This window comes from Delphinapterus leucas, chromosome 2 (assembly GCF_059928025.1).
Source record: "Delphinapterus leucas isolate spDelLeu-1000000601 "Yukka" chromosome 2, BTC_Dleu_Yukka2, whole genome shotgun sequence".
NCBI lineage: Eukaryota > Metazoa > Chordata > Mammalia > Artiodactyla > Monodontidae > Delphinapterus > Delphinapterus leucas.
The window spans coordinates 173,199,000-173,218,355 of record NC_143130.1 but is presented as its reverse complement, the minus strand read 5'-3'; the positions used below and the strand labels follow the sequence as shown (position 1 = coordinate 173,218,355).

The following is a 19,356-nucleotide window of genomic DNA, read 5'->3' as shown; positions in this document are numbered from 1 at the left end:
TCTCAACCACTGCGCCACCAGGGAAGCCCTATCTGTACTTTTTAACCCAATCATATGTGTATCTCTAACTCGTGTATTTTCACTGATCTAAGTATTCCATTTTAAGAATAAGCCATTTTTTCGGGTTCAAGCCCTGGTCCGGGAAGATCCCACATGCCACGGAGCAACTAAGCCCATACGCCACAACTGAGCCTGCACTCCAGAGCCCGTGAGCCACAACTCCTGAAGCCCGGGCTCCTAGAGCCCGTGCTCTGCAACAAGAGAAGCTACAGCAATGAGAAGCCCGTGCACCGCAACGAAGAGCAGCCCCTGCTCACCGCAACTAGAGAAAGCCCACGCAGAGCAACAAAGACCCAATGCAGCCAAAAATAAATAAATAAAAGAAATAATTTTTTTAAAGTTATAAAGAATAAGCCACTTTTGAAACCACTTAAAGTAAAAATATTATTTATATTATTTATTTCTGCACTAAAATTTCAATACAATTTCAAATTTAAAAGTCCAAATAAGAAAATCATGGCTAATAAGTTATACAACAGGAAGCATCAACACCAGAACATCATACTTGAGGTTACCACTGTCAGTGATCTTATATCCAATAACTTTTCATTTTTAAATAATATACGTGTATAATCCTTATGAAACTAAAATGATTTTCATTTAAAAAGTCACACAACTTACTTGATCCACATATTACCTAATTTAACTTTCTTTACCTTTAAAAGGAAAGGAAATTACATACTGATGTGGGCTATTAAATGGATACCAATAAGAGACATTGAAAAGAGAATATAAATATATAAAAAATAAGGATATGAAGCATTGCCACTAATCTGAAGTCTGAAGGAAGTGTGTGCAAGAAACCTGATTAGGAGCAAGGTTTCACATAATGGAATTTCTCCACGTAATAGGTTTTCAAAATGCTGTGATCTATTTCAAATATGACTTATTAACTCAGCCTAAATTCTGAAATATTGATAGGCTGGATACATAAAGCATCATGTTAGTAATGCTCTTTAACGTACTTTCTAAATTTACCTTTTTCTTTTTCTGAAGCACATGATTAGGCAGTAGTTGATGGAGTTGCTTTCTTCTTACATGCATTGCAGCAATTTTCATGTCAACCTCAAACATCTTGCTGTTTATTGCTTGCCTATAAACTATACAATTAGGAAATTGTTACAAGAAATAGAAACATCTTCATAAAGGCAATTAAACTAACCCAGGAGAAGCTATTCTAAAGTACGGATCCGTTTTCCATCAATATTGCCTATCTATAAAATTATCAGGTCAAAACCTATCTCACAAGTGTCTCTTACCACAAGGTGTACATAACGAATAAGAACACATAGTATATTAATTCTTCCAGTGTAAAAACTCTTAAAGTAATAAAAGAGTTAACTCCTTAAGAAATGACAGAACTGGAGGGCTTCCCTGGTGGCGCAGTGGTTGAGAGTCCGCCTGCCGATGCAGGGGACAAGGGTTCGTGCCCCGGTCTGGGAAGATCCCACATGCCGCGGAACGGCTGGGCCCGTGAGCCATGGCCGCTGAGCCTGCACGTCCGGAGCCTGTGCTCCGCAACGGGAGAGGCCACAACAGTGAGAGGCCCGCGTACCAAAAAAAAAAAAAAAAAAAGAAAGAAATGACAGAACTGGACAAAAGGGGTTTCTTAAATTCATACTTATTTATGCTACCAGTATAATTTAAAATTCTAGCTCGAGTATGTAACAACCACAGCAAAACAACAAAGTGGAAAATTTCATTCACTCAGTCATAAAACGATTTACTGGGCACCTATACTGTATCACATGTTCTAGACATGGGGGATATAGCAGGAAATAAGAGATCAAAAACTTCAGAGTCCACATTCTAGGGGAGAAACACAACAGAAAAAAAGGTAAAATTTTATTTCATATCAGATCGGTGATAAGAGCTATGGAGAAAAAATTTGAGTAGGGAACAGGAAGCTCAGCCTGGAAACTGAGGTTACAATTGAGTGAAGACTCAAATGAAAGTGAGTAAATAAACTGTGAGTACCTGGTGGAATCTACTCTAGGAAGAGCAAACATCAAGGACAAAAGGTCCCAAGCACGCCTGGGATGTTTGAGGAGTAACAAAAAGGCCACGGGGAGAAGGGAAAGTAGAAGATCCATAATCCCTTATCTGCAATTGTAAAATCCCAAAAACTCCCCAAAATAGAAGTTTTTCCTAAGACTGGCACCAAACCTCAACTGGCAACAAACCCTGATTTGAACTATTTGTAGCTATTTAATCTCTCTACCTATACCTTATGTAAATATCTTACAGAAATGTTACGGCCTTTGACTACCAAATGTCACTCCAGACCCCACTGGGAATATTATTTACTAACTTTGTTACCTTACTGGCCTCAAGACATATGGATAAAGGATTCTGAACTTATTAAGTTTTATATATGTCTATATATTTCTTATTATCAATATAAGAAATGAGGTCAGAGACATAATAAGAAGACTAGATCACATAAAGGCTTGCAAACCACAGTAAAGATCTGGACTGATTCAGAGTGAGATGAGTAGCCATTATAGGTTTTAAGCAGGTGAGACATGATTTGGCTTAATGTCATTTTGGATGCTGACTAAGAATAGCTGAAGGCAGAACAAGAAAACTACAGAAATGACAGTAATCCAAAAGACCAGTGATAAGTGGCTTGGACTAGGGGTATAAACAGCAACTGGTAGCAGAAATCTCAACATACTCTGAAAGTAGGGACAGGAGGATTTTTTAATAGATTAATACCAAGTATGGGGAAAACAGGATTCAAGGAAGACTGCAAGACTTCTAGCTTGAGCAACTACAAGGACACAGCTGTCACTGCCTGAGATCAAAAAGATTTGAAGAGAAGCTAGAGGAGACCGGGAGTAAGAACTTTGAGTTTTCAACATGTTAAATATGCTTTATTAGAAAATCCCACAAAGTATTCCATTAAAATGTTTCAAGATACAGGACAACTAAATATTTCCTTCCCCAAATATCTGAAAGTTGCTTTAAAATCTTGATGGTTCATTAGCACAATCTTTGATAAGCAGTTCAATTAGGTATAATGTCCAAAACAAATTTTCTAGTCTAAGTATCTCTACATGATTTGTTAGTTCATAAATAGTTTAAGTTGACATCAGAATTTTTACTTTGGAAAAAACCGCTACTCTGGTGTTCAGCAAGTGGAGTTTTCACACTCCAAATCACATCCTATAAAATCTGTGTAAGTGCTTTTGTTGTCATAATGATTAAGGGCTACTACATGATAGGGACACTAAATATCCTTGAACGTGGACAGTTCTTTGCAATGCACTGTACCACGTCCTACTTTCATTCCTAAAGATGAAAAACCTACTTTTATCAATTATTTGAATAAGAACTCAACTCAATTTTACATAAAAACAAAGTATTTTTAAGCTGAATTTTCTAGGAAAATTCATGTCACCAATGGCAATGCTGCCGATGGTCTCTGAATCACAACAGGTAACACCTGTATCATAGGAATTCAGCTACCACACTGCTAGTGATTCTAAATATAGCTGCAATTACCTACTTAGGTATGTCTTCTAGTCACTGTACCTAAGCATTTACATACTGAAATACATTCTTTTCCTTTTAGTTCTCCTTTACATTTAGTGTATGATACTGACATTTTAAAAAAATGTACCGATTTTTGTCTCTCCTTCTCCAAGGAGGTAAAAAACTTTTACTGTTACGTCTGAATGTCCTTAGGTGAAGACTCCTTATTGTGGACAGGTGAGAAAAACACACACTAAAATTTTTTTAAATGGAAAGGAGAGATGTATGAAAGAAAAAATTATTAGTCCCTAAAGAAGACGCACATTCATCATTGTCGCTAAGTACATTCACCATTCCCTTGAAAATTTGCGTATCTACATAGAGTCTCAGCTTCTGTCAACTATATCCACCATCTGGTCTTTAGCTAAACCATACTACCTTGTATCTCAGGGTACAGGTCAATCCAAAATGAAGCCTTCATCATTGTATTTCCCACCCATGAATTAACATTTGAGTCTATAAATGACATAGAGGATAAATTTTCTCATGTCACCAGAAGTTTAGCTTCATAAATTTCTAAGGTTCAAGGTTATTAAGGCAATCAGACACAGATTCAGTCTTTTAAGACAATCAATATTCAGGTGGTTTCTAATTTCATAAGTAATCGTGGGCAAATTAAATTTAAAGTGGTTCAACCATTTAACTTTAGGTCTACCATAAGAGAAAAAAAATCATTTATATATTAGACATGACTGAAACTAATAACTAATCCAAAAATATTAAGGTAATTTTGATGATCACTGTAAAATATTCCCAAGTAATTTTAACAGTTATTGCAAATTCCACTATGGTACACATGAAGACAAATTCATATATGCAAGTACATGTTTTGATTATCTAAGTAGAGCTATACCTGTATCTGTGAAAGACTGAATATCGTAGGTGAGATCAACACTGAGATTTTCAGAGTTTTCTGTTTTTTTAAACACTAACCCAATCACCCACATCGTGCGAAATTCTTCCCTGTAAAATAAGAAGCGTATTACTATAGTTTATCAGGATTTCATGAAAACAGTTATCAATGTGGTTGCCAACCTGAGATACATGGAAATACTCAGAATACAAATATATAAACAAACTAAGTTCTAAACCAAACTGCATCAAAACTCAAATTCCTCCTCCATATCTGCCCTCTATATTCCTATTGCTATATAAAAAACTGGAGTCCTAGGACAAATATACTCTTCATTATCCATGTACTGACAGCCAATATTCTTAATGATAATCTTAAGTACCAAAGGCACTGCAAAGAAAAATTATATTCATACTAATGAATGACATGTTTTACAAAAATTTGAAACAAAGAAAAATAGTGTAGATATAAAAATTTAACTAGACCTTAACATACATTCCTTAAACTTTTAAACTCAAATGAAAAGGCCACATGTACAGAAATCTGACCGCAGCATAATAATAATGGGTGATTCAGCTACTTTTCAACATTTAATGATGTATCTACTGAATGGATCAGTCTTTTAATAATTAAGATCGCAGCAACAAAAAAATTTATAAAAAGCTCAAATGCCAACTCTTTTACATGAATGCAAAAGGAAATAATCTGCAGAATCAGAGAAATAGCTATTCTATTACAGCACAATCTTAAATGATCCATTCACTAATATTGTTCAATCTTTAATGCTACTGCATTTTTTTGAAAAAGCTCACTATTAAAACTCCCCTCACCCTCTAAATAAAACAAAGTGATTATAGGCAAAGTAAAATTTCATATAGGTAATAACACAGCAACAATCAAACCAGAAATTGACCTACAAAAAGATCCTTAAAAGAATAAGGCAAGGCAGCTTTTAATAACATATCTTCTCAATGTTCCAGAACCTATCACAAATCAAATTTTTGCAAGGTCATATCAAAGCATGTTTTCTTTTTCAAAAAATTAAGATAAAAAGCAAAGATCGATGTTTGATATAGCAGCTATCCTGAAAACCACTCTACAAAAAAGGGGAGGTGTGTTCAGAAATGCTAAAGTGCAGACCTACAGAATCTGAACTCAAATTAGTTAATAGGCACCTCGTCATTACAACTTATTTCAGGGGTGATTTTTTGCAAAAAAAACAGTGTTTCTCTTCAGTGTTTCTGATCAGGAAACCCTAAACCATAAATTTCAACTTGGCCTGACCCATATGTAATCAACAGAATAGTAACTCGAGTTAATAAAAATTGCCTATAAAACTTCCATGAGCAAAAGTTGAAAAGGGGATGAGGAAACTGGATTAAATTAGAGGACTGCTTACTTGTCAGGATTTTCTTTGGGTGCTGGAAATGACTGGGGATTCACATGAGCCAGTGTAATAAATTCATTCTTCTCCAAACTTCCAACCAGGATTCGGATTTTTGATTCCACCAAGCCCACCCTGAACAAATGTCACTCATTATTAATGAAAATTCTGGTTAATTTTAAAAATAAAATAAAATGCAGAAAATCAAGTATGTTTGTGTAAAGCTGTAATATGAAGATCATAAAACACACATATGAGGGCAGTTCAACTGTCTAAACTCCCAAAGATAAAACGAAAGCCTTATGTTCTACCCCAAAAATGAAGTGAAAACTGCAGGAAGAAGAGAATCAAGCCACATTTCAAGCCAGGAAGGTTATAAAAGACAACCCCACAAATATTTAAAGAAAAAAAATCAGTAAACTAAAACAAAGCACTTTAAATATACAGTTAAGAAATAATACATGGATCTCTACAAGGCAAATAAAAAAAATTGTACACATGGATCTCCAAATTCCTATACTTCCATTACAAGTAGTAAAGCTCCATTTATGAACAAAACCAAACTTGATGTTTTAAGGACTTCCACCTCCTACTGTGTTCTGTGGCTATCTGATTCATTTTGAAGTTTTGTTTTTGTTGTTGTTTTTTGTTTTGTAAAATCTAATCTTATACTCACCATTCTAGGCGTTGTTTTTCAGTTGGTGCACTTGCTAGAAGTACAATATAATGCCTTTGAAGATAAAGACAACATGCTATTTATTTCATTTAAGTGCTTTGTGCTGGATATTAACACCATAATGTAATAAGCTTTTTGACAGTTATAGATCAATTTAGCAAGAGAGAACTGCAATCTCAGTTTGCACATAAAATCATAAATGCTAAATTCCACAAGTTTCTAACTACTGGCAAGTTTAATTCTTCTGAAAAAGATAGTAATTTTATGAATAATTACCCAAAAAGAAGCTTAATTCAAAAACGATGACTAAATATCAACTGATAACTTGGTTCAATGATTCTGGTGGAGTGCTTTTTCTATAAAGAGCTACCTCACTAAAATATAACCTATTAAAGCAAAATTGCTTTGATGGAAATAAAGCACCAAGGCTTTAGCCACAAAAACAGGGTCACTAAATATACATACATCAGTAACTTAGAAAACAGTATCAAACACATCATGCTTTTTAATTCAAAGGTAGCAAAAATTAAACTGAATACTTAAGTTAGGCCTCATGATTTTTTTCAAGCAACAGTATGAATTTCTATAACAAAGATACAGACATCATTAATGTGAGAGCAACAAAGAAATGTGATTTCTATGCAGAATCCAATTCCATTCAAATTAGAGCAAAATCAAGTTTTCATTTCAGAAAAACACCATCATGACCGACTATTTTAAATCTTTTTAAAACAAACTATTTACAACTAAAGAATTTCGTAAGACTAAAAAAAAAAAGTCCAATCCAACATACTTTTCTACAAAATCCATTTTAGAAGTGATAGAAATCAAACTTCTCACCAGAAACTTTACCTCAAAAAGCAAACTGATAGTAGGTGGAAAAGTCAGAATTATGACTAAGAATTTTAAATTAACTTCAAGTATTTATAAACTTAAGGTAACAGAGGTAATATACATAAATATGAAAACACGTAGACAGAAAAGTAAATGTGCAGTCCAAATCCATACAGACCAACCAATACTTCGTTTCCTTTACCAGTTTAATCTGTTCAGCAATTATTTAGAGCAAACCAAATATACAGAACAAACACAGCCCAAATAAATAAAAGTTAATAAAAGCACTAAAAGCTCATGCATTTTACATATACAGAAAACCCTCCTGGGGCCCTAAACTCTCTTATAAATCAAACAAAATCCTAATAAGCTCAGTAACCTGATTTCCAGTTCCCTGGGAGTTTGAAAATGGACAACAGATTTTAAAAGGGGGGGGCGGAGAGGGGATGGAGAAAAAACTCTGACTAAAGTATAACAACTTATAAGAGGATAAGACAAAGTATAAAAAGCAGGCATGCACACAAAAACTCAAAACAGCAAAGCTGTCTGGGTTCACCTAATATGAGGACAAAACTCAAGTCTCTAAATCACTCTTTTAGAGAAATGGATACTCTTAATGACCACCTGAGTCTTGAACAAAAACTTAAATGATATATAATGTTCTCTACTTATGCAAAATATAAAATCCATTTGAACATAATCTTGTTGGTAATTCAAAGTTTAAAGTTTTAAAGCTTAGAGTTCAACTTTGGTTCTTACTGAAATCCAGTGGAAAGGGGGGGTCTACTCTGCACATCGTTTATGATAAAGGCACCTGTTTAAATAAAGCTCAAAGTTTTAAACAGCTTAGCAAGTATGTATGCGAAGTCAAATGTCCTTCACTCAGCCAAATTTAAGCAAATGTGAAAAAATACAGTAATCATGTTTAATAGAAATAACCTGTCATTAATTCTTAAGTTACCTATCAGAGCACAGAGACCAAGCAGAAATAGGTCTAAATTTAGACTATTTTGTTGCTGCTCCAAAAAACGCCATCCCCTACTTTACAGTGCCACTGTCATGCTTCAGGTACTCAAATGCCTTCATGAAACACTGAAGCCAATGAAATAATGATTAACTTTCCCCAAGATTTAAAGATTATCAGTTTCCAATAAAAAAAATTTAACTATAAAAATGTACCACAGTTGAATTAAAACCTCTTTAAAAGCTTCTAAAAACACTTAATTTAGTTGCTATTATTACCTCACAAATATTTACTCCAAAAAAGCATTTTGTAAGTAGGTTTCCTGGCCATTTCATCACATTAATATTTTTCCCTGGGTAGGTAACAGCTCAGATATGTGCACCGAAAATCTAATTATCTTAGACAAAAATCCTTGCAATTCCATCTTCAAGTAACTCAGGTCCAAGAATTACAGTTCACTATTTTTAAAGCCTTTAAAACATTATGAGGCTAAATTATTCTATACATACATACTCCTTGAAATTATAAATTATTAACCCTATTCCTGAGAACATTTGGCTTTTTTCCCTAATACCTTTGCTTCCTCATTTCCTAAGGAAATGGAACATCTGAAATAAGTATTCGCATTTCCTATGTCAATAATGATTTATTTTACTGCTGGTTACTTACTTATGTGAGCTTGAATATATTAAGGGTAAAACATGAAAAATATTTTCTTAGAACTATAAAATTTCACAAGGCAGTGTTCTCCCTTTTTCACAAGAACACTGATATCTTCTGAAACATGGTCTGCTTTCTAAGACAACTGAAATTTCCTTCATGGCTTCTTCCCTTCCAAGAAGGGCAGGCAGGTATACTATATGACTTAAAATATTTCACATAACAAACACAATACTTTCAGGATATACTTGAAATAAGCTTAACCAACTCTGACTCAAGGCAAAACTAAGGATTTCAGTTCAGTTGTACAGCTAATCTTTGGGGTAATTCATATAATATGTTAAAAGAAAAATTCAAATCTGGGAATACTTGAGTATAATGATAGCAATCACTAATTCTTTAACAGGAAAAATTTTTGAAATAAGTTAAAAACATAAGTAGAATTTGGTATAGGTAAAGTTAGCTCATTGTTGTCACGTTTTCAAATCCTTTTTCGCAGGAGTCACAGCTGAAATTTAAATTTTCCTGATATAATTTCCTCTATTTGTTGCTACATCCTCATATCTAATTATGTTTAAAGCTGTTTTTAATAACCTAAAATAATTTGATTGTTTCAAGAGAATTCAGTAAAGACAGTAATCTATAAATCTTTTCATCAGTCAGCTGAAGACCTTATATGTACTATTTGGCATAGACTGAAGGACAGCCTAAAAGTTTTAAAAGAAAGATTTAAGCAAGCTTTAAAAAAAAAAAAAAAAACTTCAAAGTTCTAGTTAATACAAATTTATTCAAATAGATGACATTATCAAGGTTTCTTCAATTTCAACACTAGTCTTTCTTAAAGTGAAAGAAACCAGTTAAGTGGGTACTTAGAAGAACTTCATTCTACCCACCTCTTACTCCTACAAGAAAGTGAGACAGGAAAAATTATCTAGCTTCATCTTGGATTCTCGGGGATTAAGAGATGCTGGCACTTTTCTATGAGACCAATTTCTTTATTCTCCTTACAAGTAATCATGTACTCTTTCATGATGTAGTTTTTAAAGCATCAGAATATGTATTTATTAGTTTAAATGTTCAAAGGTACTTCCTCAACAGTGGTTAAAATAAAAAACAATGGAAAATTATCTGCCAAATGGAAAAGCACAACTTATGGGGAATAAGTAATAAACAAGAACATTCAATGTTATGCTATTTAAATTTTTACTGACAATGCAGTGCTCCCAGAACACAACAATTAAGCTGGCTCCATTATTGCTTTTTCATGCAAAAGATACAGAAACAAAACACAGAGACATCATGAAGGTCATCATTCTTGTTTTTAATTGGGGAAATAGCATAGAGCAATCTTGCTTAGATTATTACAAAACACAATCCAACACAAGATCAAATGGTCAGGAAAATTTCAAGCATTAAAGAAAAAAAATTTTTTTAAGTGGGACTTTGGCAAGTTTTCAGCTCAGGGCAAATAAAAGTGCAAGTCCATTTTTTTAAAAGTAAGATTTATTATAACTTACAGTTTTCATCAAAACCAACACAATCAGGCTATTAACCTGTACTACGGTATTAAACCATTATACTAAAACCATTAGTAAAAAAATATTACACCCACTGAGATTCCATGAAAATTATCTGTAGAAATATCTGAAGGGGATTTTTTAACATTAGGGGGAAATGGTAGGCCAATCATGTGCTATAACTACTGAAAACATCTTACTGACTACATACACTGACATTTTATTAGCTTTGCCTATGTTATAGAGAATCTTAATGATAAATAAGTTTCCAGAACTGGCTGAAAATACTTACTTAACAGACACTATTAACTACAGATTTTAACAGTTCACTCCTTTGCCAAGGTATACAGATTTAGAGTTTTGGGGATGACTAACAAGCCTTCAGAACTGATGTTGCTACAAGTGTAGAAATTCGGTTACATCAGGCAGCAAAACTGTATGGACTACACTTTACCTTGATAAAGAAATAATAAGGGGTTTATTAAAAACAGTATGCCCTTTGTGACAGGAAGAAAACTTGTATAGAAGATGTTTAAAGGAAAATTCAAGACTACATTAGTCTAGCAAAAAGAGATGTCACGTATGCTACCATTAAACCATTACTTAAGAGAGCAACATGTCCGACATGCCTTAAAATACATACTTGTACTTTTGAAAGAAGTTTGGAGCTTCAAAAAGTTTGGACCACTCTGCCTTACTCAGCAAAATTTCATCTGTGATAGCAAGACCTAAATTAAAAACATATTAAAATGTTTGCATGCTTCAGTCTAAGAATCTATAATTTTAAAGATCTTAAATATACCACATGCATTCACTATATTCCTAAAATCATAATTTTAACATAGCAAGTTTAGTCTATGACTCTAGAGCATACAGATTCTTACATACACTCTTTTCAAAAAACCTGGAGGGTTCCTTTCAGATCCAGTTTTCTGGCAAATTGCCATTACTCTAAAATGCCACGCTCACAGAATGACTCTCTCCTAAAACTGAAGCACTGGAGTTACCCAAGAAAGAAAACTTTCCCATAAGCTTTGCTTCCTGCCTTTCTAAAAAACAAGTTTCCCATAAAAGGATAGCGACATCTTCCCATGAAGAGCCCCTGTAGACTACAGAAAAGAACTTTACACTTCTGAGTTTGATGCTGGCAGTCATACAGCTGATTCTATTTCCTTGACTTGTGTCAAATTAAACAATCCAGTTCTAGCTACTTCCCTTAAAGACCATTTAGTAATAGCTACTCCTTCAAATTAGCGGTACTACTGGGATTCAGAAGTTTAGAGGTTATTCCAAAACAGTGGGCAGTTTGGTCAAAATCCTGCTCAAAGCTCTTTTCAAGTATACTGCCTGCTAAAAGCCTCTCATGTCACCCAGTAGAGAGAAACTATGACATCATTTAAAATTTCACATGGCAATAGTATGGAACTAAACCATAAAGGCCCAGCTAAGGATACAATTTTCAATTTTGCTTAATCTTCCAATATATAATCAAAAATAAATTGCTTAAGAGAAATTAAACTGAGTTTTCCAAGTTAATTCTCAAATATAATCTGTAATCAATAAATAAACACCAAAATCCACTTCGGTGAATGCTTTCTCCAATTTAATTGAATACCCAACTACGGGGTGTACAATGGTATGTAAATCCTTCGTGTATAAAGGAGAGCATAAGGATAAACACTTACCTTGTTTAAACTCCTCAACCATGACCATCCGTGTTGAAACGGACACATTGTACGTGGAGTTCTGTTGTGGGTATGCTGGTGTAATTATAGGCATAAGATGGTACCTATCACTGGGGTTTACCTACATACAACAACAGCCAATCAGTTTCTTCAAGTACATATGCAACAGATACTTGGACTTTTTACCCCTTGTTAAACTGAACCAATGATTAAATTTTATTTCATTTCACAGCTGGAGTTGAGAAAGAAAAACCATGTAAAGAGACACTGTTTTTACAGGAATTCTTTACAGAATCTGTGATTTGGTCTAATGTTTTGTTTCAATCATTTGGGCATGACTGCTTTGGCAATCTTACTAGAAATAGTGTGCCTGTCAAGCAAAAAAAGGTTCTAATTGGGCATCTACTGATGTTTAGTTTTTCTTTTTTCTACAACAGAAATAGGGATGTACACACAATTACACTTCTGAGAAATGTCATAGTATGTTCTGTGTAAAACGAATTTTAAACTTAGTTTTTAATATACCCTTAATTTATCAGGACTAGAAGCTTATTAACACATGGTAAAACTACTTTATCCATGTTGGTATCATTTTAAGATATAATGAAATGATTTAATAACTATTAATTTTAATCTGTATACTAATGATAAAAGTGGCATATTTCCACAGAGGAAATTGTAAATTCACATCCCTCCAAAATTAAATGTCTTGAGGTTCGGAAAACTTAAAAATTCACAGCTTGATGTCATTAACAAAGCTTAAAACTGACAAAATTTTTGATGTTGTAATAAAATAGCAAATTAATGTAGAAAAATAGAATTTTATAAACCTAGAAAGCCTTATTCAAACCTAAATTTATTTTATCAATTAATAAAGTGCATGTTAAACATTTAAACTGAGTAAGCAGTAAAGGTCATAACTTCCAAAGAAGCAGAATGGAAGCTCCTCTTCAGCCCAACCATGCTTTTGTAATCTGAATTAACCAAACCAATTTTTACAATTACATCACAGTAATTAAAGTGATATTGCTTAGAAGTTATCTGCCACGGTTAAACATTAAGCAACAGTTTTCCTACAATAACCCAATTTTAACAGAATATTTAGATCAAACAAAAAAAAATACAGGGATTTTTAGTATCCTTTTATTTTTTCTTTTAAGCACAAATGCCCACACAACTTTGACTTACAAGGTAGTTCTATATAGAATAAATTAAAATTAGTGATCTTGATATTATAAACTATGTACAATTAAATGTAGTTTACAGGGTACATAATTATGCTTCTCACATCAGAGGAAAATTATAGTTGAGATTAAAAAGAAAGTGTAGTACGAACATGTCCACTCAAACGTAATAGGATGGGAAGTCTCCCTGAAGGTTACGCAGATGATTTTTACTTGTTATTGCACAGGGTGAATTTGTAGGGGAAAAAATAATACACTAACCCTTGGGTCCCATACAGGCAAATTAAGATTGCATTCTTCAGGCTGTTTCAATAGGACTGGATTTGGCCATTCCCTGTTTAAAAAGATTGTAGCACTTGATAAGACTATTGGATATTACCATCTACACGTATTTTGTTAAACATACAGCATTTGTGAATGTGATCCTTCTTCATTCATTTTGCACTCTTGGTATATATAATCTTTTATTCCCTTTATTCCTTTCTGTCGACGTTAGACTACTTGAATTACATTTCCTCTATGAAAGTAACTTAAACCATTTGGTAGTTTTCTCAGACTGAAGTCAAATATCTTCTCTGCCTCGCAGAGAAGAACTGATAAAGCACTATTCAAATTTAAAAGTACTATTCCGAGACATCTGATGTGTTCACCGCAAACTTGAACAGGATAAAATCTCCCTTGAAAAGACAAAGATCCTGTCTTTAATTCATTATAGGCAAAGGAGCATGAATAACTATAAAATTGATTGGGAAAATTTTTCTCTATCTCATGACAAAGGTTATTAACGTGAATATGTGTAATGATGTGAACACACTGTTTTCAAGATATGTTTTGTGAGTTAGCTACTTCAGTCCTTTATAGAAGAGATTAAAAACTGGAAAACATATGCCATCTTTAATATCAAGGTTAGCTTCTTAAATATATTATTTGCCATGTATGTGTAGCATTAAGAGAAATTCTGACATTTTTCTCATCAAACCTGGTTATATATAATTAAGTGCTATCAAATCCATAATTACAGAATGTGTATTGAAAAGTGTGGCACAGTTCTAAATTATAAATTGTCTCCAATAACTCTAATTTTTATAAAATAACTAAAACTCTTTTTTCAGAGGGAGGAGGTACAGAGGTTGGCACAAATAGGGAAGACAAATCTTTCAGATCAATTTGATTAAAAACCAAGAACTCTAACCTTCTGGGCCAAAGCAACTAATGTGAAATAGCAATCTTTTATATTACTTAAAAGAAATAATGGTTGACAAATGTGACCAGGCTGAAATGAAGGAGAGCATTAAAAAAAAAATCTCTCCTGGGTTAATGACTAATCTCAAAGGGATGCTCAATTGCTTTTCAAGCACTTACAGTTATCCTTAAAAGCTTTATATACATTTACATCCTTAACATTCTACCAAAGATAAATGGGCAGCTGAAAGCAAAAAACAACCACAGGAAACTAATGGCCTATAGATCTAGAAGAATTCAAAGAGTAAATTAAAAGAGGTGGTATATATAAAGCTTTATCCAAAGTAACTGATATCCCAACCTACCAACTCATTGGATTTTAGCAGACATTATAGCTAAAATTCAGTTTACTTAGAGAGTAAGTTTACGCATGGAAGTACAAACAGCACCTGCCTTGCTATCCTGGGAAAGCTAGGGAAAAGGAATGGAATTTAGGTTTGCCATTTTATACACAACATGATCTCCCCAAGGCTACCTATACTGCTACATCATGAACTAAAATTTGAATCTGAGACCAGCTGCAGAAATGTCATAGAAATAAGACTAAACTTCAGTGTCTACAATCAATTTTATTTTAATATAATCTAAACACATACCATTTAGAAAATACCAAGAAAAATTTATGTACAAGAGTTGATGCTATTGCATTTGGATAAAGCTGGCAAGTTCTTGCTACTAGCATAGCCCAGGAAACACCACCGAGGAAACCTAATATATTGGAATAGATGTTGTGGCCTGTTGATAAGGGAAAAGCAAAAAGAAAAGTTAGTGCTGAACAAAAGCTTAAACATTTTTAATAAGCTAGCCAACAAATTCGGAACTCACGTTTGGCCCACAGTTTGATAGCTCTCAGGGTTAACCTGAAGTTGTCAATGTTTGGTACTAGATGTAAAATTTCATCGGTTACCCTGCAACCTGATTAACAGGAGTAAAGAAAAAAAAAACAGAACATTAAATTATCAAAGGGTTAATGATAATATTTCTTTTAAATTTTCTGAGACTAATGTCAAATTAAATAAAAATTTACTTTGTAAAATCAGTAATGTTAATAAAGAGGCAAATAAAAAATATAAAACTTTTACCTTCTATCACAAACACTACCCTAAAACCAAATAATCTGAACTGTAATCTGCTTTATTTCAAAAACTTTCAACCCATAATTAAAATGTGCTCCAGTTCAGAGATGGTGAATAGGGCTTGATCCATTTAAGTTTCCAGGAATTGTTCTTCAAGAGCATATTAACAAAACAATGCTAAAATAAGTGTTCAAATGTAACCCTTTTAAAAGCACAACAGTTGAAAATGTTACAAAGGTTATCAGGATCAAAATTAATAGAGTTACAAGGTGAAACCTGAGCCACTAGCAATAGAGTACAAACGACAGACAGTATTTAAACATCCCAGGAAGAAAAGAAATAATAATGCAAGATACCAATGATTTAACAAATTACTAAATGCTCCACTGTAGTCTAACTGTTAAGCAAAAAGTTCATTTTATTTGACTCACTATGGATAAACAATATGGCCATTAAAAGCTTCATTATGAAACTTGAGTTAAAAATTATTTCATATTTGACCAAAACTGCTACTATGCAAAAGGAAGTAGGTTTTTACATACCGTTAAGACTTCTTATGCATCTTATATCTAAATTTTTAAGCAGACTGTCATCTCTTAAGTCCAAGTCTTCTGGAATAGTCTGCAGTGCTAATCTTGCAAACAAAATATCAATCTAAAACAAAAACAAACAAAACATTCCATGTCTGCCTATTTTTAAGGCATTTCTTTAAAAAAGAAAACACTATTAACTCCTTAAGACCAGGATCTTCTCATCAGCTGTTAACATGACAACACCTCCAAAAGTTCAAACAAAATTCTTACCACAGGTATTTTAACCAGATGTTAAAACATGGTAATACTAAATAAACAGAACTTGTATAAATAGCTACTTGTCATTTTAATCATACTAAGTTTAATATACTAAGTTTGCTAAATGCAGATATACTGGATTACTTAAAACTAACTGCTTCGTTCTCCACCTATATGAACTGTGAATTATATCCTAAAAGGTGCTCAAATATAAGGCCAATATGGTTATATGTAGCCCAAATATACCTGTCAGTAAAAAGGGAACTTCTTATATTTAAGAACTTATGTATCTATAATATTCCAGTCTGTTTCTCCAACTTAGTTTTGACTAAATAGAAACAAAACAAAAACTGGCTAATTCTGAAGACTCATAGAATGCAACTGACAAAATTGTTTTTTTCCTTTTTTTCAAGGAAAGGTTGGGGGCAAAAGAAATTTGGCACAGATTCGGTAATTATTCCTGAGGGTCTGATTTCATGGTTCCAACCTTTGAATGCTGCTAGAGAAACAAGCCTTTTATAAGATCACTTTAAAAATCAGTATTTTATATTTGCAAACGAAGCAACTGACAAAGGATTAATAAAATATAAATAAAATATACAAGCAGCTCATGCAGCTCAATATCAAAAAAACTGTACAGCTACATGTAAAAGAATGAAATTAGAACACTCCCTAACACCATACACAAAAATAAACTCAAAAGGGATTAAAGACCTAAATGTAAGGCCAGACACTATCAAACTCTTAGAGGAAAACATAGGCAGAACACTCTATGACATAAATCACAGCAAGGTCCTTTCTGACCCACCTCCTAAAGCAATGGAAACAAAAACAAAAATAAACAAATGGGACCTAATGAGACTTAAAGGCTTTTTTGCACAGCAAAGGAAACCATAAACAAGAGGAAAAGACAACCCTCAGAATGGGAGAAAATATTTGCAAATGAAGCAACTGACAAAGGATTAATCTCCAAAATACACAAGCAGCTCATGCAGCTCAATATCAAAAAAACAAACAACCCAATCCAAAAATGGGCAGAAGACCTAAACAGACATTTCTCCAAAGAAGATATACAGATCACTAATCATTAGAAAAAGGGAAATCAAAACTACAATGAGATATCACCTCACACTGGTCAGAATGGCCATCATCAACAAATCTACAAACAATAAATGCTGGAGAGGGTGTGGAGAAAAGGGAACACTCTTGCACTGTTGGTGGGAATGTAAACTGATACAGCCACTATGGAGAACAGTATGGAGGTTCCTTAAAAAACTAAAAATAGAACTACCATACGACCCAGCAATCCCACTACTAGGCATATACCCTGAGAAAACCATAATTCAAAAAGAGTCATGTACCACAATGTTCACTGCAGCACTATTCACAACAGCCAGGACATGGAAGCAACCTAAGTGTCCATCAACGGATGAATGGATAAAGAAGATGTGGCACATATGTACAATGGAATATTACTCAGCCATAAAAAGAAATGAAATTGAGTTATTTGTAGCGAGGCGGATGGACCTAGAGTCTGTCATACAGAGTGAAGTAAGTCAGAAAGAGAAAAACACTGTACGCTAACACATATATATGGGAAAAAAAAGGTTCTGAAGAACCCGGGGCAGGACAGGAACAAAGACACAGACGTAGAGAATGAACCTGAGGATACCTGGAGGGGGAAGGGTAACCTGAGACGAAGTGAGAGAGTGGCATGGACATATATACATTACCAAATGTAAAACAGATATCTAGTGGGAAGGAGCCGCATAGCACAGGGAGATCAACTGGGTGCTTTGTGACCACCTAGAGGGGTGGGATAGGGAGGGTGGGAGGGAGACACAAGAGGGAGGAGATAGGGGGATATATGTATATGTATAGCTGACTCACTTTGTTATACAGCAGAAACACACCATTGTAAAGCAATTATACTCCAATAAAGATGTTTTTAAAAATCTGTATTTTAAGAGCTTGCTGTGAAAAATCATTTAAACATGCACCTACAAGACAGGAAAAGATTGTACATTTACACAAATAAGTACCTGTGGTATAGCCTAAATTTTCCAATGATACACATTCCAAAATCCAGCACTGCCCCTAATTTAGACAGAAATAAAGACTATATGCTCATAGAAAAAAAAAAACAAACAACCCAGGTAACTCAAAAAGCAACTCAGTAATAACAAGCACATTAAATATTTCTAGTAACCATTTGACTTTTATCTCCATCCTGAAAAGTTTACACAATTAAGTTGGTTCTCCACCCCAAAAAATCTCCCCTTTGTTGGTTAATGTTCTTTTTGGGGAAAAAAGGCATCACCTACATTACGGTAGTTTTATATTTATTTAAACACTGACAGTAAATCAAAGCTGCCTGAACTTGATAATCCTTTACTAAATTTAACATCTTATGTCTACTTATTAAGATTACTCATATTTCACAGAAGATAGAGTTGGGCACCTTATGCAACAATTATAGAAACCACTTTTTTTGCAGAACAAAGAAGTATTATTCTTCCATTTCTGAAATTTTATAACCGTCATTATTACTATGAGTGACTTTCCATCACCATTATGTATGGCAGAAGTAACATAAATAACTAAAGTTGCTTCAGGGTCAGCTTTGTTACAACTACTTTCATTACACACATTGAAAACATCAAAGAGAACTGCACATCATCTCAAGAACCTGAACTCAGAGCTTCCCTGGTGGTGGCATGGTGGTTAAGAATCCACCTGCCAAAAAAAAGAATCCGCCTGCCAATGCAGGGGACACGGGTTCAAGCCCCTCGTCCGGGAAGATGCCACATGCCGCAGAGCAACTAAGTCCGTGTGCCACAACTACTGAGCGCATGCCCCAACTACTGAGCCTGTATGCCACAACCACTAAAGC

At 33.8% G+C, this 19,356-nt stretch overlaps 1 protein-coding gene across 6 annotated transcripts in view; it reads right to left on the bottom strand.

Moving 5' to 3' along the window:
- Positions 1–19,356, bottom strand: part of PAPOLA (poly(A) polymerase alpha) — a 57,451-nt gene that overhangs the window by 15,333 nt on the left and 22,762 nt on the right. For 5 of the 6 annotated variants that reach the window (XM_022576144.3, XM_022576146.3, XM_089908184.1 and 2 more), the window contains exons 7-16: positions 16,215–16,326; positions 15,422–15,511; positions 15,193–15,331; positions 13,616–13,688; positions 12,171–12,291; positions 11,129–11,213; positions 6,511–6,564; positions 5,850–5,969; positions 4,451–4,560; positions 1,039–1,160 (exon numbers count right to left, since the gene is read on the bottom strand). In XM_022576144.3, coding sequence (XP_022431852.1) covers positions 1,039–1,160; positions 4,451–4,560; positions 5,850–5,969; positions 6,511–6,564; positions 11,129–11,213; positions 12,171–12,291; positions 13,616–13,688; positions 15,193–15,331; positions 15,422–15,511; positions 16,215–16,326 — 1,026 coding nt within the window. The remainder of the gene's footprint in view (positions 1–1,038; positions 1,161–4,450; positions 4,561–5,849; positions 5,970–6,510; positions 6,565–11,128; positions 11,214–12,170; positions 12,292–13,615; positions 13,689–15,192; positions 15,332–15,421; positions 15,512–16,214; positions 16,327–19,356) is intronic. The other variant, XM_089908185.1, reaches the window with a different exon arrangement.